Source organism: Amphiprion ocellaris, chromosome 19 (assembly GCF_022539595.1).
Source record: "Amphiprion ocellaris isolate individual 3 ecotype Okinawa chromosome 19, ASM2253959v1, whole genome shotgun sequence".
In the NCBI taxonomy this organism is placed as follows: Eukaryota; Metazoa; Chordata; class Actinopteri; family Pomacentridae; genus Amphiprion; species Amphiprion ocellaris.
This window is the reverse complement of record NC_072784.1, coordinates 3,466,840-3,489,976: the sequence shown is the minus strand read 5'-3', so window position 1 is coordinate 3,489,976 and position 23,137 is coordinate 3,466,840. Positions and strand designations below refer to the sequence as shown.

Here is a 23,137-nt window from a genome sequence, read left to right as displayed (position 1 = left end):
TAGAAGAATACTAGCACACCCAGGTTTGCAAATGTTTCATCCATGAATCAGACTAGACTCAGATAAACACAGTAAAAGAACAACTAAAACAACTGGGACTCGGCTGGTGTAACTGTCAAATGAAGAAAGGATCATAATCCCATGCTTTTACAACCACAAATGCTCTCATGTGTTTTAGCCAAATCAGAAATAAGTTTATATACATTTTATTTAAATAAAATGCTCTAAATGCTACACAAACAAGAGGTAATGTTAGTCCAAACTGCTGCAGCCGTCACACACGTCTGTCTTTCCTGTCATTATCAGGTCTTATCTATGGTAGGAACCTGTCTGTAGCCGTTTGTCACATTTTTAAAATTACTAACTTTTTGTTTTTATCTAGCACATTAAAGAAAATGCAACAGCTAAACCAGTACATAATGGCCAATATGTGTAACCTTTTATGTAATAGTTCTTCTAAAAAGTGTTACTGAAGCACAAATGTTAAAACATGTTGGTATCAATCATCTGATTAAAAATAATCACAGTTAACCCCATAAAAAACCTTTAATTGATGCATATAGGATTCGGTCCATATCCGAATGTGCGTAATGTTATTATGTATGTTGTATTTGCACTAGTATGTTACTAAGTTGTGTGTTTTTTTTCTTTTCATTTTATTTTTTATTCTTATATTAGTTGTTTTATTTATGTTAGTTATCTCTAATTTCTTTGTTTTCTACTCAATTTCTTATGTGATGGTTGCACTGCCTGCTCTACTTGCCTTTTAAACCCTGAAAGACCCAAATATAGAAAAAAAAACAAGTAAAATAAAAGTAAAAAATATAAATAATAATAATGATAATAATATAAACTCAAATATAGAAGACAATTAGCAAAATATATATATATATATATATATATATATATATATATATATATATATATATATATATATATATATATATATATATATATATATATATATACACAAACACAGGTTTTTTCTAACCCAAAATATTGAAAAAATAATGAGCAAAAAAATAAAACAAAAAATATTATTCTGATTAATAATAATGATAATAATAATACAGCTTCCTTGTAGAGTTTTCTTATGTGCAAGAAAGTTATGTTTACATTCCGTGTTGCTCAATAAAACACACCGTATTCATCCTTCACATCTAACAAACACATTTCCCTTCTCATTAATTATCAATACTGATCAAAATAAATAAGAATATTCTGCACACATTTTGGGCACCATGACTCAGTAGAACCACCAGCTCTCCTCACAACACTGACTCGGCCCAGTTCAAACCTAATTATCAGACTACTTATTTAATTATCAGACGTCTGCACTTTAATGTGGTAAAATTGAATAATAATAGTAAGTGTATCATTCTAAAAGACAAGAGTAACTCGATCCTGATATGGACTCTTGCTGACTTCAGATTGCTGATAGTTAGATGGTGTCAGTTTCCTTGATTCTGGAAAACATAAACTACATTATGACAGCAAAACCGTATAGCACATACAGCGTTGTGGTCACACCAGATTTTTCTATGGCCCTCACCCTGATTCGGCTGACTCGTTTCTTCCAGGATCGCACTCCGGACAGGTAGATCTGATTCAGGGCCTGATAGGACAGCTGCAGATCGATACCCTCTGGTGTGATGGTGAACTGGAACGCTACTGCCTGGTGGGCCTCCGCCATTGCTATGGAAACAGACGCATATTCAATTAAGTTACACACTGATTTCTAACAAAAATAATTTTTAAAACAACAGAAAATACTCATTTCTTTACAAGGATTGTGGCATGATTAATGTGTGATTATAGACAAGATTTAATAACTTGTGATGACCTGATATTTGGTTAGTTTCATGCCATAAACAGTGTGTAACGGCTGGTTTTATGAGCCAGCGGGCTGCTCAATGTGCCACTCTGTGTCCCAACACGAGTAATTTAATGTGTCAGTGGAATGTTGTTGTCTCACTGAATCCTGCTGCAGCACCAAGAATACAGACTGATGCTGCTGCTAGTTCACTGCTCTGTTATGTGAAGTTGAAGTTGGACCAAGCCTTCTGACATACAAGAGGTCAAACTAATGATTTACCATGTTGTTAAATATTCAGCCTTACTCTACTTGTTATATTTGCTATGACACTTGTAAGTCTTTGTGTGAACAGCTTCCTACATGCTAGTCCTCTATTTATCCAATGTCCCACCTCTGCAGTCAGTTACACTAGTTATACTGGCAGATAAGCAGCGAGGAAAATGTACATCGTTCACCAGCCAGTCAGTCAGTCACTGGTAAAGGTTTGATCAAGACATAAACATTGTTTCTTGTCAAATGCTGCACATTGTATTGTCATACACACTACCGGTCAAATTACTACCCAATTTTTCCATTTTTTAATTAAAATTCAAGTAGTTGAAGTCCAATGACTAGCTTGAAATGCTACAAAGGTAAGTGGTGAACTGCCAGAGGTTAAAAAAAAGGTAAGATAAAACAATGTAAATTTCAGAATTATACAAAAACGCCTTTTTCAGGGAACAGAAATGGGTTAACAACTTAAAACTGTTCTGCAGCAATGGAAGCTGATCAAGCCTTGAAAGTTGGTGCAACCAAATCCTACAGGTGTCCCAACTTTTCTACATTCCTTCCAACCCCATCTGTCTGCATAAAGTAGTGTTGGAACCCACCGTGGCACCAAACCCTCCAGAGCATTATTAGAACAGTATTGTACAGCAGAAAATAGTGTGTTGCTGTAAAAATGGAGAGGAAAAGGCAGTTAACAATAGAAGAGAGACAGACCATCATAACACACAGAGAAACTGAAGAAAGTGATGGTGTGAGTGAGTCGTTTTCTCCACCATCAAAAGTCTCAGAAACTGGAGAAACTCTGACAAGAAGAGTTCTGGAAGACCCAAAGCCACAACAGAACCAGAAGACAAGTTAATGAGAGTCTACAGCTTGGTGATAGGAGCTCACAGGACAACAACTTCACTTACATCTTAATAGCAGTCACAGTAAGAAGTCTCAGTTTCAGCTTGAAAATCTGTCCAAAACATGGGGAACGATCCGAATATTCGGTGCGGTCCGGATATTCGGGTCCAGCCCTACCTAAAACGTGGCTGAAATGACAAAACCTGTCCAAAATAACTAAAAATCATCCAAAACAACTAAAAATGTGGCCAAAATGACACAAAAACCTGCCCAAATGATTGAAAATGTGTATAAAACAAGTTAAAATGTGGCTAAAATGACAAAACCTGAGCCACAACAGAATCAGAAGACAAGTTTCTGAGAGTCAACAGCTTGGTGATAGACGGCTCACAGGACAACAGCTTCAAGAACAACTTAATAGTGGTCTCTTGGAGTGATCAGCAAACACTGAAATATTATTTAGGGATGGTCACAGCTCATTGAAAGATATTTCTATGAAAGAAATCAGCTTATTCTATTGTGGAAATAAACTCTTCTTTATCAAATATAATAATAACAACTCTGTCTACAGCTTAACTTCCAGCTGAGCGAGTTATAAGAAGGAAGTCTTGTGATGAAAGCAGGAAACCACAAAAATGACAAGCATGAGCAAACACTCTCTAAGCTACTGATCGGCCTGATGCAAGGCATGTAGCAGGTTAGTGTGTGAGTGAAAAGCAGAGTGGAGACGTTATTCTCTGGCCAAAATGATTGAAAATGTGTATAAAACAAGCTAAAATGTGGCCAAAACAACTTGAATTGCAGCCAGAATAACAAAAAAATCTGCCAAAAACAACTTAAATTGTGGCTAAAATGACTTAAACTTGTCCAAAATTACTTAGAATTTTCCAAAAATGACTTCAAATCTGTCAAAAACAGCTTAAAACCTTTTCAAAATGACTTAAAGTTTGTCAAAATGACTTACGATGACTCAAAACTTGACCAAAATGACTTCAAATCCACCAAAAACAAAATAAATTGCGGCCAGACTAACACAAAATGTGTAGAACACAACCTAAACCGTGGCTGAAATGACAAAACCTGTCCAAAATGACTAAAAATCATCCAAAGCAACTTAAAATGTGGCCAAAATGACACAAAAACCTGTCCAAAATGATTGAAAATATGTATAAAACAAGCTAAAATACAAGCTAACATGAAAAAAACCTGAGCCACAACAGAATCAGAAGACCAGGTTCTGAGAGTCAACAGCTTGTGCAGTGTTTGTTGTAATTCTCATTGTGCTGCATAAAACCCCATAAAAAAGTATTCAAGAATCGCGTACAGGTGTATAAGATCTCCTGACAGCATGCAATCATTTCAAAAAATGAATAAAGAAATAAATGTTTTGACCTTGGTGGATCAAATGTGACAAGTGAACTGCATTTTAATTTAACTTGTGTGGACACACCTGGTCATAAATGTTGGTGTCCGTAATGTTTCTTTATCTCAGGGCGTTCTCACATTTAAATTTCTGACCAGGGTTTGGTATGTTTGAACTTTTATCGTTCAGCTTCAAACCACGGACTCACAATCTTACAGTGTCGCTTTGTAACCCGGGAAAACATGGAGGAGAGCTAAAAGAAATGAGTCATCGCTGCACCGGATTTTACTGGCTAAACAAACAAGGACAACTCAGATGGAAACTATCTGGAAAATATCTGCTCCATCCACAAGGCCCAGTGACTTCCAAAGGCCTGGACAGTTAAACAGCCAGTGTTAAAAAGCAGAGTGAAGCACAGCTGCTGCAGAGGAACGAGGCTCTTGGTACATGCTGGTTACAGACATGACAACTATACGGTTACAGCGACATAACCTGCAGAAAGTAGGTCAACATATAATCTGTTTGAGGTCGTGTGCCAGCTTCCCCTTCTCACTGTCCAGCCACGCAACTGATGGCTGCACATTTCTCACTTCAAGTGTGCATGAGTCGCACAATTTGTGTATTTGCTGATGCTACGGACTCTTTTGTGTACCTAAGAGGGTCTCCATATGATCTGAATTTGTGTATAATCATAATCCTTGCTCTAAACTTAACTTCATTAACCCTCCTGTTGTCCTCATTTATGGGCATCAAAAAATACTGTTTCCTTGTCTGAAAAAAATCCCAAAATTCAGTAAAAAATTCCCCAAATTTCTGAAAATTTGCAAAACCTTCAGGAAGAAAATTCCAATAATTCCTTAAAAGTTTCCCTTGGAAGTTTTATTGCAAAAAAAATCCCCCAAATTTGGCACGAAAAAAAGAGATTTTAGCCAAGGAAAGGGAAAAACACCATCATCAAAATGACAAGACAATAAAAAACTATTTTTTTCATAACTAGGGTTTCATTTACTCCTGAGCTCAGACATTTTTGTTCATCAAATAGTCACAAACAACATAACATACATAACAGTTCATAATTCATGTATATATTTACATTTTAAATAAGGTTATTTACGATATTTTGCAGAAATTTACTGCAGTTTTGCACATTATTTTGTGCTTGAAAGTTCTTTCTGCTTGAAAGTTGTAGAGTAGAAAACTAAAAGAGGCTTGTGAAAAGACCTTAGTGTTTTTGTTGCTTTCCTCTCAGTCTAAAGTTTTTCTACGTGTACTATAACCCTCCTCTAGTCTGCAGCAACAAGAAGTACAAGATGTATTTGTACATAATTTTCCAGAGGTTTAATGCTTTGTTGCATGTTTTTGCACTTGAAAATTCTTCTCTGTTGTAAAGATAAACAAATACTAAAGGACAAAGTGTTGTAGAACAGTGAAATGTTCTGCGTGTAATTCACATCTTTGTTGTTGTAAGCGGTAAGGGACCAAACAAGAAGTTTTTTTACTCATTATATATATTTTTAATTAATTGGCCAATTAATCGGTTATTGGAATTTTTTTCTGCCAAATGTCGGAATCAGCCTCAAAAAATCCATCTCAGTTGGGCCCTAAAAAAACAAATTTTTTCATAACCAGGCTATCATTTATGCATGAATTCAGACATTTTTGTTCATCAAATGGTCACAAATAACGGAAAAAATCATAGATTTTCTGTCAGTAGGCTTCAAGGCCCATTCTGAGGGAGGAAAAATGCTCTTAATCCTTGGGACAAATAATTAAAGAGGTAATGATGAGTCAACACATCTTTACTTTCAAAAACGTCCACCATCGCCTGTGATTTTCTGTACAGATCCCACTCCAGTTCTCATTTCTGTTCATGCAAAAACACTACAAACAAGCGATCAAACAAAAATAGACTCGTTTGAAAGGGAAGTACCTCGCACTACACAACACAACATTGGACATCGGCATCAATCTAAACCAATAAACATGATAATACAGTTCATAATTTTGGTTCAGGTTGCACAAGTTGAGCACAGAGATGTGTCGTATCCAGTGCAACAAATCAAATATTTAAACAACTTTCTGTCAGTTTCAAACAGCATCAGGTTTATATTTTGAGACAGGAAGGATGAGCAACTCAAAGAAGCGGCAAACAGTTCATTAAAATGATCAAAAACCGCAGTATGGCCACATGTAATACCCAAATCGCAGGAGTTAAATAAATGTAAAATGTCTAAGGACATATCCTTGCAAATATAGCATTGTTTTGCTACGGAGGTGTCTGGCCAACAAATCATATTCTCCATTTTTGTTTGGAACAAATTGCCGCAGGAATCCCATCACTTTTGTTTCAGCGGAAAAGAAATGTAAAATTCCCATTCACTTAAGACTGTGACACATCACAATAACCTTCAAAAGGAATTAGCAATGTAATTTATTTTGCATATTGTTCGGCTCTAGCCCAAGTTGAAGCTTGTCCTAATTCAGTTGTTATTTTTGTTGTGGTTACCAGTTAATTACTTGGGCTGCAAATGTTTAGTCTCCAAGGGGGTGTTGATTTCTGGGTCTAATGAGCATCAAAATAGAGCTGAGATACGTCCCAACTGTGATCTGACCTCACACAAACAGAAGCTGCAAACATTTTCAACCTGATTCATATGGCTTCAACTCCTCGTTACGGAAAAATACTGCCAATAAGAGTAGTTTAAATAAAGCTGTACATGAATTATTGCATGAATATGCAGCTGTAAGTAGGAATCAAAATAATCACTGTGGCTAAAAATCACTAAATGCATCAAACCAGAATACATGAAACAGTGTTAAGTAATTAGGATACATGTAAAGGGAGTTTTATTCCATTAAAGTGACAGAAAACAAGGTGGTATGACATTAAATCTGAAACATTTTTCTTCCATATCAACTGATTATTTACCGAGAATTCTCCGTTTCACAGTTACCAGGATATTTGCAGTGGTGGCATCCAGAAACTACACATCTAAAGAGACCTTTCTACACACTAAAGTCACTGTCAGATTATGGCAGAAATAAAAGAACTCATAAAAAGTTGTTGTCAGCTGCACAGGTGACTGATATGGCCATTATCGTATTATAGGACATAGTTTTTTCCTACTCAGGTACACAACAGCATCTCTTCTGCTGTCCTACTTGACCCTGTAAGACCTAAATACAGAAAAAAATGAGCAAAAAATAAACTGAAAAAATTGTATATATACTTATGTATTACATGAGCTTCTTTATTATTTTCAATGTTATATATATATATATATATATATATATATATATATATATATATATATATATATGTATATATATATATATATATATATATATATATATATATGTATATATATATAATTTTGCTCATTTTTTGGCTTTTTTTCTATATATAATATATATATATATATATAAACCCAAATATAGAAAAAAGAGCAAAAAATGAGCAAAAATTATACATATATAATAGAAAATAATAATAATCAAAAAAAGCTGATGTGTCATTTTTGCAACAGTGGGTTTTACAGGGTTCAGGGGTCAGTTAATCCAGATCACTACTAAAATTAACTAAAATAAGTATATTTAAGTATTTAAGTAGATTAAACTCAAAGGAGTAACCCCCACGGATACTTCTGGACAGTTTTTCCCTTGATCAAACATGGACAGAGTAACATTTATTACTTTTATTATGTCATGCATATATTTGTATTTTTAAGTGCAATATGAAGTAATCAAGTTCCATTCATTTACTATTAAGATACCTGGATGCTTTCAGTAACTGGAAGTAATCCTCCAACCCTGGCTATAATTTAACCCAGAAAATTGGTTATTTGAGTAAAATTCTGCAAACCACACAGTAAATTTGCATACTAGTTGAGCTACAGATTGGTGTTTCCCTGTGAATCGAGCGCACGGTACTGATAAACTGGTTATAAACTGGTTTTACTTGCAGGAGCTGAAAAGCCGCAAGTTTCATCTGGCGCGCGGGCACGAGGGGCGGCGGGAAGAGATGCGCGTTCACGCTCCCTCACAGTATGTCCAATATTAACATATTAGCTTAGAGAAATGTGCATTAAATAGCGTTTAGGCAGATATTTAGCGGTGGTAGCACAAAAGTTAAACAACAATACATATAAACACACAACCAGGAGGCTAACGGGAGTGTTTATTTCCTCTCAGTGGACAGAAAACATCTAAAATATGCCTCAGATTCAGCGCTTCCCCACAGCTAGCATGAATAAATACTAAAAAATAACACATTAAATAGCTAAATTTCCTGTCTGAGACTTGAGGAAATAGTTGCTGTTGCCCTCCATCGTGTCTCTGAACGGTAGGAAACAACAACAGAGCAGAAACAGAGCAACACACCCAACATTACAGCACTTGTGTGAACTCCAGTGTTAGCCGACAGCAGAACCGGAGCTCGTCCGCCCACAGAGGTCCATTCATGCCCGGCACCGCCTCCCACCCAGCGCGATGCTTTCACACGCCAAAAGCACCCCGAAATGTTCGGAATTAACACAAAACTGGTGTGGAAATCCGCAGAGGGGTGAGAAAACACGAGGGTGGGTTTACCTGAAGTGTGTTTGGTGGATGATGTCTCGGTGAGAAGCTGGACGCGGAGCTGCTGGTGGATTCTCCTCTCTGCCGTCGCCTCAGAGTGAAAGCTCCGGTAGAACCACTGCCAGCAGCCGCACAGATAGGAGGAAACAACAGAGGAGCCACTCTCACCCAGAAATGTGCTGCAGAAATGTAGGGATAGAATAGAATAGAATAGAAGAGAATAGAAACATTAAAATGTAATTGTTGATGGCTTCTCTGGAATCACTCCACCAAGGAACACGGCGGAGTTATGTGACGATCAGCATACGTTTGTCTGTCCGTCTGTTATTTTTTTAAATTTTATTTTATTATCCCTTATTAATCTCACGAGGGGAAATTCAGATTTTTCGCATATCTCCCCAACTGGGGGGGTCAGAGCGCAGGGTCAGCCGCGGTACAGCGCCCCTGGAGCAGAAAAGGTTAAGGGCCTTGCTCAAGGGCCCAACAGTGGCCACATCGGGGTTTGAACCTCTGACCTTCTGATCAGAAGTCCAGAGACTTAACCGTTGCACCACCACTGCCCCGTCTGTATGCAACATTACTCAAAAACGGACCAACGGATTTGGATGAAATTTTCAGGGAAGGTCAGAAATGACACAAGGGCCACCTGAATAGATTTTGACAGTGATGGAGGTTATAGTCTGGATCCACGGACTTGTCAAAGATTTCTGTATCGTTGTGAGATAGCAGCTCGGCGTCACTGTAACTATGACAACAAGTGAACACTACGTCAGCTGCCTGCTGATGATCACATGATTGTGATCCTACTACAAATCCACCACTGAGGACTTCTTGGGACTTATCTGTCAAAAATGATACAAAGAACAACTGATTAAATTGTGAGGGTGTTTCTGAGTCCCATCAATTCCCGCCGCCTGCTACATATTTAGGTCACATGATTCGGTATCCATATATAACGTACACATGTATAACACACGCCTGTGCTCAGCGCAAAGTCATTTTGTTTGTGGGTATATTTTTATTAAATGGACATATTCTATGGTGTTGTGATTTCTGATCATCAACAACTAATAAAAAATGCTGCATTTCCACAAAAATATGCTGCATTTCTGACAATGCCATATGGGGGAATGAGCAGCCTTGGAGGAGTACTGCGCTCTCTGAGTGCTTTTCTTGTTTATCTATGCTACCATTCTACACTGATGTGCCACTCTGACCAAGATTAAAGCTGCATATTGGCTGTTTTTGTTGTTCTTGTCTTTTTTTGTTGGACTTTTGTCTAATTTTTTTGTTGTTTTTCTTGTTTTTGTCGTTCTGTGTTTCCTTTTTGTCTCGTTTGTTATTTGTCTTATTTTTGTGACTGTTTTGCCTTATTTGTTGCTTTGTGTGTCTTGTGTTTTTGCTGCTTGTGTTTTTGTGCGGCATTTTTGTCACTTTGTCCATTTTTTTGCCACCTTGTAACTTTTTAATTTTTTTGTCTCTTTTTAGTCTTGTTTCATGTCTGATTTTTGGCTGTTTAGTTTCTCATTTTGTCATTTTAAGTCTCGTTTTTGGAATATTTTGTCTTGTTTTTGTCCTATTTTTATCTGATTTTTGTCGTTTTGATCATAAAGTATGAATGTTTTGTTCCTTTGTAGATAAACTGTGATCTGTAAGTTGTAATGCACGTGTAAATGTTAAACTGAGGCATAATATTGTTGAAATTGAACTTATTTTTCTCAAGAAATTTCCGGTTGTTCAAAATGTTTTGTAAAAAGATCCTTAAATGTAAACATTTCCAGAATGTAGTTTTTTGCACTAAAACAAAGGTTTTAAAAAAAATGGAGTTTATTTATAGGTTTTTATGCTGTGATTTTACTGGTCCGGCTCACTTGAGATCAAATTAGGCTGTATGTGGCCCCTGCAATAAGATGAGTTTGACACCCCTGGTCTAAACTTCAGGCTATTTCTGGTGCTGCTTTTGGTTCAGCATCTTCTGGACTCTGGATTTTTATCAGAGTGAGAGCTCTTCGCTATTCTTCTGTTACGTACAGACGGAGCCCCGCCCACGTCCTGCTGTGACTTTATTGATAAACAAACACTGTGGAAGAAACACAAAGATGGATCTGTATCTGGCACTTGGATTCTCCTTTGTTTCATTATAATTTATATTTTCAAAGGATTTATAGTTTTTAAAGGGTTTAAATCAGGTGCAGCTACTAGCCTCCTGTTTCTCCGTTCATGCTCTTAAACCTACTGGAGGTAAAATTAACATTAAAAAAGGGTATAATTGTTTTTTTCTACCAGGAAAAAGAAAAATCATCATAGCAGCAAACAAGACCCTGATCCAAATACAATTTTTGAACACTTTTTATAATTGTCAATCAATTCTCTCTTTTTTTGGTCTTATAAAGCACTTTGTAACTTTATTTTTGGAAAGCAATAAACAGATAATGCTTATTATTATGTATTATTATCATTATATTACTAAAGAACCTTAATTTTACTTACAGTCAAGAGATATGTGAATAGAGCACTTTAGAAATTTGCAGTTTATATCAGTTTCTCACATTTCATCCAATCATTTACTTAATCATTTATATTATTCTGTGTATTAACATATATTTTATCATGACATAGTCCACTTTTTACAGGCATCTATGTGTCATTTACAGCATCCCAAAAGTTAGAAATGAACAACTTTAAACCTTAACACAATTTAAACAGGTGAGTTGCATAAAAATTCTTCCTTGTACAGTTTTCATGGACTGGGAAATTAGCAATAGAGACCAAAACCAAACCATCAGTCATTTAATGACAGAACTTCTTCAACGATATTCACATGTGAAAAAGTTGACCATACATTACAATAACTCCTAAACCATTTTTAATCTGTTCAGCTCATTAAGTTGCTACTTCTTTTTAATTTTTTACCTCCATCTCCTCTGGACTGTGTTCCTCAGCTGTGGTTCTGGATTCCTACTTGTACTTTGAAGATCAGGTCTTGAGGACATGCAGGTTAATCGGATGACTAAGCACCAGTTTTGGTTCTGGCTGTAGTTCTGGTGGTTCTTCTGAATCTTTTCAACCAGAACAGATTTCCTGGGGTTCTTTTGTTCTTCCTCTGAGGCCTCTTTAGCCTCCTCATTACTTGCTATTTTGTCACCTTCTCTTCACATTTCTTCTGGGCCTCTTCCAGTCTGGAGGTTTATGAGCTTCTGTGGCTTTATGAGGCCCACATGTCGTCTCACATTTACATGAACGAGGCCTCTATTTTCTGGGTTTTTGACACCAGTTGTTACTACAGCTGCAGAAGGAGGAGATTTTTCCAGGAGAATGCGTCATTTTTGAGAAGTTCTGTTCTCTTCAATTTGGAAAGCTGTCCTAGAAATCTGCTTGTGTGCTTGTAGCAGCACGGTGGTGGCAGTATCATGGCTGTAAAGCCATTCAGAGCTCATGTTGTTTGGGCTTTTTTAGGGTCCGAGCACCGACGGTGCAAAGACCCTATTGGAATGCAAGGAATTATTATTAGGGTCCGAGCACCGAATGGTGCGAAGACCCTATTGGAATGCAAGGAATTATTAGGGTCCGAGCACCGAATGGTGCGAAGACCCTATTGGAATGCAAGGAATTATTAGGGTCCGAGCACCGGCGGTGCGAAGACCCTATTGAAATGCTAGGGTTTATTATTATTAGGGTCCAAGCACCAAAGGTGCGAAGACCCTATTGAAACCCTGTGGTTTATAATTATTAGGGTCCGAGCACCGACTGGTGCGAAGACCCTATTGGAATGCAAGGAATTATTATTATTATTATTAGGGTCCGAGCACCGACGGTGCGAAGACCCTATTGGAATGCAAGGAATTATTAGGGTCCGAGCACCGGCGGTGCGAAGACCCTATTGAAATGCTAGGGTTTATTATTATTAGGGTCCGAGCACCAAAGGTGCGAAGACCCTATTGAAACCCTGTGGTTTATTATTATTAGGGTCCGAGCACCGACTGGTGCGAAGACCCTATTGGAATGCAAGGAATTATTTATTAGGGTCCGAGCACCGACGGTGCGAAGACCCTATTGGAATGCAAGGAATTATTATTATTATTATTATTAGGGTCCGAGCACCGACGGTGCGAAGACCCTATTGGAATCCAAGGAATTATTATTATTATTATTAGGGTCTGAGCACCGAATGGTGCGAAGACCCTATTGGAATGCAAGGAATTATTAGGGTCCGAGCACCGACGGTGCGAAGACCCTATTGGAATGCAAGGAATTATTCTTCTTCTTATTATTATTATTATTCTTCACTATTCTCCGTCTTTTGAATTGCCTTTTTGGCGGCCTTATCATACCCCAAAACGCGTCAAACTTGACATGCTCATCAGGACTGGTGAAAAATTTGATATTTTATGGGAGTTGCGCATGTGTGTGGCAAAATGGCTCCATAGCGCCCCCTGGAAAATTGAAAATGTGGTCATTAGGCCAACTTGCACGATGTTTCATGTACAGCTACAAAATTTTGTTTGCATATTCAGCACATCAGGAAACCCAAAAAAGTCAATCATGACCACGCCCTAACACCAACAGGAAGTCGGCCATCTTGAATTAGCTGTAAATTTTTCAAAATTAATAACTCATCGGGGATAAGTCCGAGAGATGTCAAATTTGGCCAATATATGCAAACACGCGACCTGATGAAAAATTATCAAAATGTTCATTTCATTTCAAAGGGCGTGGCCATGGCGACTCCCAAAAAAATGGATCCTTCGCCATGAAACAGGAAGTGTACATGGTCCAATCTGCCTGAAATTTGACATGTGTGATCAATGTCCAGGCCTGACAATATCCATGTGGTTATATACATTCACAGTCATAGCGCCACCTTGTGGTAGCAGGAAATTGACATTTTTCACACTTTGATGTACAAAGAACTTGTAGTAGATTTTAATGTGTAATTGTATATTTAAAGTTTTAATAGTAAATTGTGTTTAATTCCTAGTAAAAGTGTTATTGTCTTTAAGATGTTATTTTGTAAAGAAACATTTAACTATTTAAATAAGTGTAGTAGTTTCTTTCACTTTTTGTTTGGATAGGCGTAGTGAGAGACAGCTAGACAACGGGGTAGAAATAAGAATGAGGGCAAATCATACAGCACGGGGTTGCGAGCGGGAATCGAACCCGGGCCTCAGCGTCGGAGACCTAGTACAAACGTCAGTGGCTTAACCCGTTGAACTATATGGTCACACATGTGATGTGCTTTAAAACATGTATAAATGCAATAGAATGTCTAGGGGTAGGGTTAGGGTTAGAAAGGCAGGTCCTTACAGTTGTATAACAAAAATAGGGTTAACAAATATTAATACAATTTTATTTTTAATGTCCAAACGAAGCAGCCGAATATTAAGAGAAATTAATCCCCGGTTCTCCCGTTGGATTTTGGCCGGTCTATATAGCACAGCCAAAATTCACCGGGAAAACCCCACATTCATTTTAAGAATTTTTTGGCTAGTTTGACTTAATATTAAATTATGGAAATATGTAAAATTTAATACCCATATTTTTGTACATTGCTACTGTCAGGACCTGCCTCTGTAACCCTAACCCTACCCCTAGACTTTCTATTGGATGAATACACGTTTAAAGGCACATAACATGCGTGTCCATATAGCTCTACAGGTTAAGCCACTCACGCATGTACTAGGTCCCCAACGCTGAGGCGCGGGTTCGATTCCCGCTGGTAACCCCGTGCTGTTTGAATTGCTCTCATTCTTATTTCTACCCCGTTGTCTGCCTGTCTCTCACTACACCTATCGATCAAATAAGTGAAATAGACTACAATACTTATTTACAAAGTTACATCTTTAGTTATTAAATAAACTCCTTAAATTACTTCGACTTTTATATTTTCCTATTTTATAAATGTTTTCTTGTCTCAACTTTTTCCCTTTGATTTAATGGCATTTTGTTATGTCGTTTCTTTCTTGATTCTTCTTCTTCTGACAACATTTTAACCCCAACCAGGGGTGTATTGGCCATCTGGCGTACCGGGCGATGCCCGGTGGGCCGAAGCACATTTTTGGGCCGGCACAGGGGGTGTCATAATTTAACCATCATATATAAATCCTTTTTGTCGATTGCGACGGCCCATTGGTTGATTTTCTTGAAGGACATTGGACTAATCCAATGAAATCTCTCAGCCCTCCTTGGCCCGCCCCTCCCCGGCCTCTTGACCAAAGTCATCAAATTTTACCGTTTGAGTTGGCCGGAAGTGGAGAGGAGCAAAGATGGAGAAACGGCCCAAACGAAAGGGGGGCGCAGAAAAATTGCGCGAATAAACGCTTAAAAGCCTGCAAGTCGATGCAGCAAAATGCTGCTAAATAAGTGACATGTTTGCAGGGACAGCAGGGACAGATCGACGAGGTCACATTAGCTTTAAAACTATACCTTAACTGATTCCAGCTCTTTTTATTTTCTTGATCATCTATGCATCTCTCTCTCTATCTTTCTCTCTCTCAATCTCTCTCTTCATACTTTAAGGTTCCATTTTGGTGAAGAGCTCCACTTTAAATTCAAGTTGGTATTTTTGACAGTTTGTAATAAAATTTTAAATAAAGTCCCTGTGAGAAGTGACAGAGTGTATCTTTTTTTTTTTTTTACATGGTTACTCATAGCGCCACCTATTGGCAACAGGAAGAAATTGTCATTACATTTGCACGTGCCATTGCCTGATACTTTGTCATATGATTCTGAAAATTGGTCAGGTGAGTGACCACACATTGACGATGGCACAGTGTGAAGATTTTGACGATTCATAAAACGCTGTTGCCGTGGCAACGTATCGTTGCCGGAATAAACAAAGTACTTTTTGACAGGTTAAAAATGCTCAAATGCTCGCCAAAATTACCACACATATCTGGACCGGCAACCCATTTCAGATTTTAGGGAAACTGCACATGTGTGTGGCAAAATGGCTCCATAGCGCCACCTGGAAAATTTCAAACATTTACTACGGCCAGTACGTGTCACCTAGAATTATGAAACTTGGTAGGCATATGTAACTCGTCAAGACACACCAAAATGTAATTGACAGCCATGCCCAAAACCCAACAGGAAGTCGGCCATTTTGAACTATATGTCATACGTTTTGACGATTTTGGGTCATTTTTGTACATTTTCAAAAGCTATAAACTCACATAGGGTAACACCGAGAGAGCTGAAATTCGGCCAGGATGTAGTCCAGGCATGGGTGATCAAAAGTTATCAAAATGCTCACCTTAAGTCTGAGGGCGTGGCCATGGCGGCCTCGTGAATTTTGATGCTTCGCCATGAAACATCAGCTGCTGTGTAACTGCCCTAAACATGCTCCAATCTGCCTCAAACTTTACAGGTGTGATCAGAGTCCAGTCCTGATCACATCCATAGGCCGACATAAACTCTCGGTCGCAGCGCCACCTGGTGGTTGGAAGGAAATGCTCTATAACTAGCCTGGACATGGTCCGATCTGCCTGAAATTTTACGTGTGATCAGAGTCTGACCCTGATCACATCCATAGGCCAATATACACTCTCGGTCGCAGCGCCACCTGGTGGATGGACAGGAAAAGCTCTAGAAGTAGCCTGAATATGCTCCAATCTGCCTGAAAATTTGCACGTGTGATCAGAGTCCAGCCCTCATCGCATCCATAGGCCGACATGCACTCTCGGTCGCAGCGCCACCTGGTGGATGTGCGTGGATTCGCCGACCAGCAAGGATGCGAGGACCCGTCCAACGCTGCTTGCAGCTTTAGTTTACTTTTTGATCGCAACAACTTGTCAAGATATGGAAATGATTTTAATTTGATATTCATTTCCACGTGTAGTAATCCTGACACCACAGCATACAAACTAAACAGGAACTATTAAGGAAGAAGTTTCGGTTATCTCCCTGCCTTGTAAATGGAGAAAATTTATTTTTAAAAAATGCATAAAAGTTTTCTTGGTGCATGAACTGAGGCTGCTGACTGACCTTATATTGCACAATGTTCAATGTCTTTAAATATTTTCACAGTAAGGATTCATCTGTCGATCTATCTATACCTGAAACCTGATCCTCTGTATATAGTCTTCTACATGTTTGTTGTTTTTTTTTTAAGAATAAAGTCATCTGTATATAATGCTATGGGCAATTTTTGCACCGTTTTTTTCTTATTTATTCTTGCACTGCCTTTATACTCTTATACTTTCTCCTTTCCTAAGGAAGAAGTTTCGGTTATTTCCGCAGTTATGTTTGAAATGTAACATTACTTCTTCAGCTCAGTGCATCAGTGATCATATTGGTTTAGTGGTTGGAAGTCAATAAAACATTAGCGTCAGTCAAATTGAATGCGTCAGTGGATGGAAGTGGTGGTTGCCTTGTGCTGCTCTTCACTTGACTGCAGCTCCATGGCTCCATCTGCTGGACGGACAGAAGTGCAGCAGCTGATGGCAGCTTCTTTGACCTCACGCTGCTGTCAGACCCATAGATTAGGGTTTATTTCAGATATATATAATAGAAAATAGTAATTAAAAAATAAGCTGATGTTGTATTTTTGCAGCAGTGAGTTTTACAGGGTTAAGAGCAACCAGTCAAAGGTTATTACTGAGGATTTTAAACAAAAACATTCAGGCAAACAGTTAACATCATAGGGTGCCTGACATGTTTGTTTTTTTTCCGGGTCGATACAGATTTTTTTTGTAATCAAGGAGATCAATAACCAAGATTTGGAATCACTACACATTTGCAGAAAAAATAAAGTTTTTGAACAGCACATAAAGTTAAGTTAAAATTAAAATAATCACGAGTTGCAGCCTTTGCTTATTTATGTTTTACATGCTGAAGTTGTCCTTCAGTGTTTCACTGATCAGATTGTGCTGTGGGCAGGAACAAGATCAGAGGGAGGCAGCTGCAGCAGACCCAAAGTAGTTTCACATTCATTTATCTGATCAGATTTCAGGGGGCTTTTTTTTTTTTTTTTTTTTTTTTTTTAAGAAATGGGACCAATAATTGAAAACATGCTAAATATCAGATGGGATCATTGGTGTCACAGGACATCTGCAGACACAGGTCAAAGATTACAAGGAGTTTATTTAACGAATGAAACTAAAACCAACACAGAAAGGATAACTAAACCAAGGTGAAAACAAAAAGGGGAAACCAGACTAATTGTAGGAGAAAGGTTCTGGTTTCAAAGTCTGTGGTCTGGCAGAGAGCGGAAGAATGAAGAACCGGGCCTTTGTGGATTAAGGTGATTGAGAACAGGTGAATCAACCCCTACACCTGTGAGAGAGATGGATGGATGGATGGATGGATGGATGGATAGATGGATGGATGGATGGATGGATGGATGGATGGATAGATGGATGGATGGATGGATGGATGGATGGATGGATGGATAGATAGGTAGGGAGGTAGATGGACCATAGATAGATGGATGGATAGGTAGATCCTGCAGTGGGGAAATTTTTAGTGTGGCAGTAGCAGATAGGAAAAAAAGTTAAAAAAAAAAAAAAAGCAGCACTCAGTGCACAGATATAAATAGATGCTTTCTCCTTAGAGAAGAAATAGAAATGCTTGTAAAAAAAAAAAAACCCTGTGAAATTGCACATATTGACTTATTTACATTTTATTGCAGTTACTTCATGGGTGATCTGAACTACTGGGAGCAGGCTTGATTGAACACAGTCTGACTGCTGCAGGAAGGAAGGACCTCCTTCAAACATCGTGGGTGAAGCAGTCTGTCCCTGAAGGAGCTGCCGGTGATGGTCCTGTTTCCTGCAGGGGGTGGGAGATGTCCTCCATGATAGACAACAGCTTTGTCATCATCCTCCTGTCTACCACCAGCCCAGGACAGAGCTTGCTTTCTTAACCAGTTTCTTTAGTCTCTTCCTGTCTGCAGCCGTGATGCTGCTGCTCCAGCAGACCAGTCCATACAGGATGGCTGATACCACCACACAACCATAAAAGGTCCTCAGAATTGCTCCCTGCACCCCGAAGGACCTCAGTTTCCTGAGCAGGTGAAGTCTGTTCTGACCTTTCTTACACCGTGCGTTGGTGTTCTATCTCTAGACATGTTTGAATGTCTTTATCAATAAATGCTCAAACATATGTTGAGTGTCAGCTCAGCTCTTTGTTCCATACATGTAAATGTTCCTATGTGATTGGTGTCTTGCAGTCAGAGTGTAAAGAATTGAAGCTGTCAGAGGCTTTCTGTGGTGAAGAGGCTGCAGGACATCAGCTGCTCCAACAGGTGAAGCCTTTGTTCTTTGGCTCCAACCAGAAGCAGCAATAAATCAGCATGAGCTGCAGCTTATCCACCTCATAGAGTGTATAATAAAGAAACCAAGAGGTTTTAGTTGATAGCTGTCGCTAGCAGTGTGTTGTTGAGGTTGTGAGGAGAAGTAAAAAGCTTACAGCACCTGGTATTCCCAGGTAGTCTCCCATCCAAATACTAACCAGGTCCAACCCTGCTTAGCTTTGCAGATCAGATGAGCTCAGGTGTATTCAGTCTCAGAAACAAACCTCACATGATTCAGATCTCCACTCACACCTTTTATTTGTCGTTTGGTTGCGCCAGTACTAATTGATAGCATCATTTAAGCAAAGTTAGAGCAACATCTTGTAGGACAGGTGGTGTAGAGGTAAGTTTTTTGCCTCCCCGGTACCTTAGTACCTTTATTATCTTCACTTCCTTAATACTTTTGTGTACCATCATTTACGAAAACTAACAGCTACACCCAGTAGGAAGGATAGCGCAGTGGTAAGTTATCTGCCTCTCATCCAGGAGGTCCTTGGTTTGAATTCAGCTCAAGGCTCTTTTTACACTTTGGCTGCATGACAACCTCTTGCAACCATCATTACAACAAACTCCACCAGGGACCTTGTGTGACAGATAGCTCACACAGAGGGTGTGTGTCTGTCATGTGGATGGTCACGGTTCGAATCCCCGCTGTGGTGTGGAGTGTCACTGGACTGGACTGGACTGGATCGGATCGGATCCTGGAAAAAAGGAAAACAAGGAGATTTACCAATAAGCAAGGCACGAAGGCACGAAGGCACGAAGGCACGAAGGCACGAAGGCACGAAGGCACGAAGGCACGAAGGCACGAAGGCACGAAGGCACGAAGGCACGAAGGCACGAAGGCACGAAGGCACGAAGGCACGAAGGCACGAAGGCACGAAGGCACGAAGGCACGAAGGCACGAAGGCACGAAGGCACGAAGGCACGAAGGCACGAAGGCACGAAGGCACGAAGGCACGAATTTTTTTTTTAAAGTTATTTTTTTTTGGCCTTTTATCGGCTCTTTATTGGATAGGTGCAGTGTGAGAGAGACAGGAAACAGGAGAAGAGTCAGGGGAAGACACGCAGCAAAGGGCCGCAAGCGGGAATCGAACCCGGGCCAGCCGCGCCGGGGACCAGCCCCCGCACATGGGTCGCCCGCCCAACGCGCCAAGCCACACGGGCGCCCTGGCACGAAGATTTTTGGCAAATTTTGCCCTTTTCTTCTATTCGTCAAGGCGGTGACATCAACACTGAAAGAAAAAAAAACAATCCACAAAATCAAAAAAAGAAGATAATCTACCTACAACTTTTAAAGAACACGCTAAAAAACACAATACTAAAAAGTCACACTCTTCTCCTCATCACTCATTTTTACATTTTAACAATTTCAAAGCCACACAAATCACATTCTTCATGTCAAATCACTTCTCTTCACTACAAATGGGAGAGAACAGCAAACAAATAAAATACAACTTATGGCTTAAATATCTTCAAAATCTCTTTGCTATTCCTCTACATTCAAATTCCTCAACACCACTCAACAATCACCTGCAGGATCTCTTACTTCTTTCTTAGCTCTGACAAAACATCTTCAAGACTCTGAGAAGACAACTCATTTTCAACACATTTGCTGCTTCGTCTAAGTGTCCACACACATCTCCAGTCATCCACAGGCCTCACCACTGATCAGCTGCACAAACTTACATGTTAAACTTCTCCAAAGATAAAATACAGGCCCTTCTGTCTGATCACAACTTTTACTGGTGGCTCATATTTCAAGTTCATTTCCTTGCAAAGTCTTTATTTTGGATTAAAGTGGGATCTGTGACCAGGCAGATCACTTGTTTATTCTTAGCATTTGGATTTCACTGACATTCCTGTCATGTAGAAAAATAGAAATATCTTTGCATTGATTCAGCTAAACTAACTGCAGACACTGAGAGGCGTAAAGTTCAACAAATGCTGTTTTTATTTACTTCACTGGTGACATCAGTAGATGCTTGCAGTGAAACCACCACTGCAAATATTTATGCATTTAAGTATTACAACTGAAAACTCCCTACAAACGTCCACTTCTAACACCACAAACATTGTCCAGAGGAAATGATATTAGCTGAACATAAAAACATGTAAAACAGCTCTGATGCTTTCATCCTGAGCTCCACTCAAACATTTCACTGTGCAGCAGCTCAGCAGTTTGTTTAAGAAAAGCATTTAGGTTCAATCTGTGAAGCCCAAAACCCACCAGCTTTGAAAAATGACACCATTTACCAGAGTCACAAACTGTAAAAACAGAAGGAATTGTTGGATTTTCTATGTGAATGTGTCACCTCTCTAGTTAACTCACCCGGTTACGTCTCCATTCTGACGCTGCTCTGCTGGACCGGAGCTTCTGGACCAGCCGGGTGGACCTTCCTTCACAGATCTTCCCGGTGGGAGTGATTCTGAGTCGGCCTTGGTTGACTGCAAACTCCTTAAAATGGACACGAGAGGAAATCGTGGACAAATCGATACAACAGCTTGTTCGGTTTGTCCTGTTCTTAAATGGGTAGAAAACTGCTGAGAGTTCTCAGTTCAATTCAATTTTCAATTCAATTTTATTTATATAGCGCCAATTACAGTCAAATTGTCTCGAGACGCTTTACAGAACCCATATGCCTGACCCCCAGAGCAAGCCAAAAGGCGACAGTGGCAAGGAAAACACCCTTTTAACAGGGAAAAAACCTCGAGCAGAACCCGGCTCTAATGTGGGGGGACCCATCTGCCTGCTGGCCGGGCGGGTTGAGAGGGACAGAAGAGGTAGAAAGGTAGAGATAGAGGGGTAGAGGTAGAGATAGAGGGATACAGATAGAGGGGTAGAGATAGAGAGGTGGGGGGTGGGACACAAGGACCATAAAACACAGCCACACATCTGAAGCATCCAGCATCCAGCTCTGGGACCAGGGACACTCGGAGAAAGGACACAGAAAGAAACAGAGTGAATGTAATGCAATAATGGTATATGTAGTAAATACATAGGTAGTTAGAGAAGGGCTCAGTGCATCAAGAGAGGTTCCCCAGCAGTCTAGGCCTATAGCAGCATAACTAGGGGCAGAACTAAGGGACGTCAAGAGGGGAAGTCAGTTGTGCAAATGAAAACACCAGCATACCCCGTCAGGGTCCCCCAGTCAGCCCTAACTATAAGCTTTGTCGAAAAGGAAGGTTTTAAGCCTGGTCTTAAAAATAGAGAGGGTGTCCGCCTCCCGAACCCAAACTGGGAGCTGGTTCCACAGGAGAGGCGCCTGATAACTGAAGGCTCTGCCTCCCATTCTACTTTTAGAGATTCTAGGAACAACAAGTAAGCCTGCAGTCTGAGAGCGAAGAGTTCTGCTAGGATAATATGGTACTATCAGGTCTTTAAGATATGATGGAGATTGGTTGTTAAGAGCTTTATATGTCAGAAGAAGGATTTTGAATTCTATTCTAGATTTAACAGGAAGCCAATGAAGAGAATCCAATATAGGAGAAATATGATCTCTCTTGCTAACTCCCGTCAGTACTCTGGCTGCAGCATTTTGGATCAGCTGTAGATGTTTCAGAGAGCTATTGGGACAACCTGATAATAAGGAATTACAGTAGTCAAGCCTAGAAGTAACAAATGCATGGACTAGTTTTTCTGCATCACTCTGAGACAGGATGTTCCTGATTTTCACAGTATTTCTCAGGTGGAAAAAGGAAGTCCTACAGATTTGTTTTATGTGCGAGTTAAAGGACATGTCCTGGTCAAAGATAACACCGAGGTTCCTCACAGTAGTACTGGAGGCCAATGTAATGCCATCCAGAGTAGCTATATGCTTTGAAAGCAATTCTCTAAGATGTTTGGGGCCAAATACAATGACTTCAGTCTTGTCTGAATTTAGTAGTAAGAAATTATAGGTCATCCAGGTCTTTATGTCCTTAAGACAATCTTGCAGTCTAGCTAGCTGATTAGTTTCATTTGGCTTCATAGATAAAT

General features: G+C 39.4%; 2 protein-coding genes across 4 annotated transcripts in view; both read right to left on the bottom strand.

The window, feature by feature from the left end:
* cpt1a2b (carnitine palmitoyltransferase 1A2b) overlaps positions 1–8,989 on the bottom strand; it is a 45,071-nt gene extending 36,082 nt beyond the window's left edge. The window contains exons 1-2 of the mRNA XM_023266918.3: positions 8,880–8,989; positions 1,553–1,695 (exon numbers count right to left, since the gene is read on the bottom strand). Of these exons, the coding sequence (XP_023122686.2) occupies positions 1,553–1,693 (141 nt within the window). The 5' untranslated portion in view covers positions 1,694–1,695; positions 8,880–8,989. The remainder of the gene's footprint in view (positions 1–1,552; positions 1,696–8,879) is intronic.
* Positions 8,990–17,811: 8,822 nt separating this feature from the next.
* brsk1b (BR serine/threonine kinase 1b) overlaps positions 17,812–23,137 on the bottom strand; it is a 46,137-nt gene continuing 40,811 nt past the window's right edge. For 2 of the 3 annotated variants that reach the window (XM_055005238.1, XM_055005240.1), the window contains exons 21-22: positions 21,491–21,616; positions 17,812–20,393 (exon numbers count right to left, since the gene is read on the bottom strand). The gene's annotated coding sequence lies outside the window, so the exon portion shown is untranslated. The remainder of the gene's footprint in view (positions 20,394–21,490; positions 21,617–23,137) is intronic. The other variant, XM_055005239.1, reaches the window with a different exon arrangement.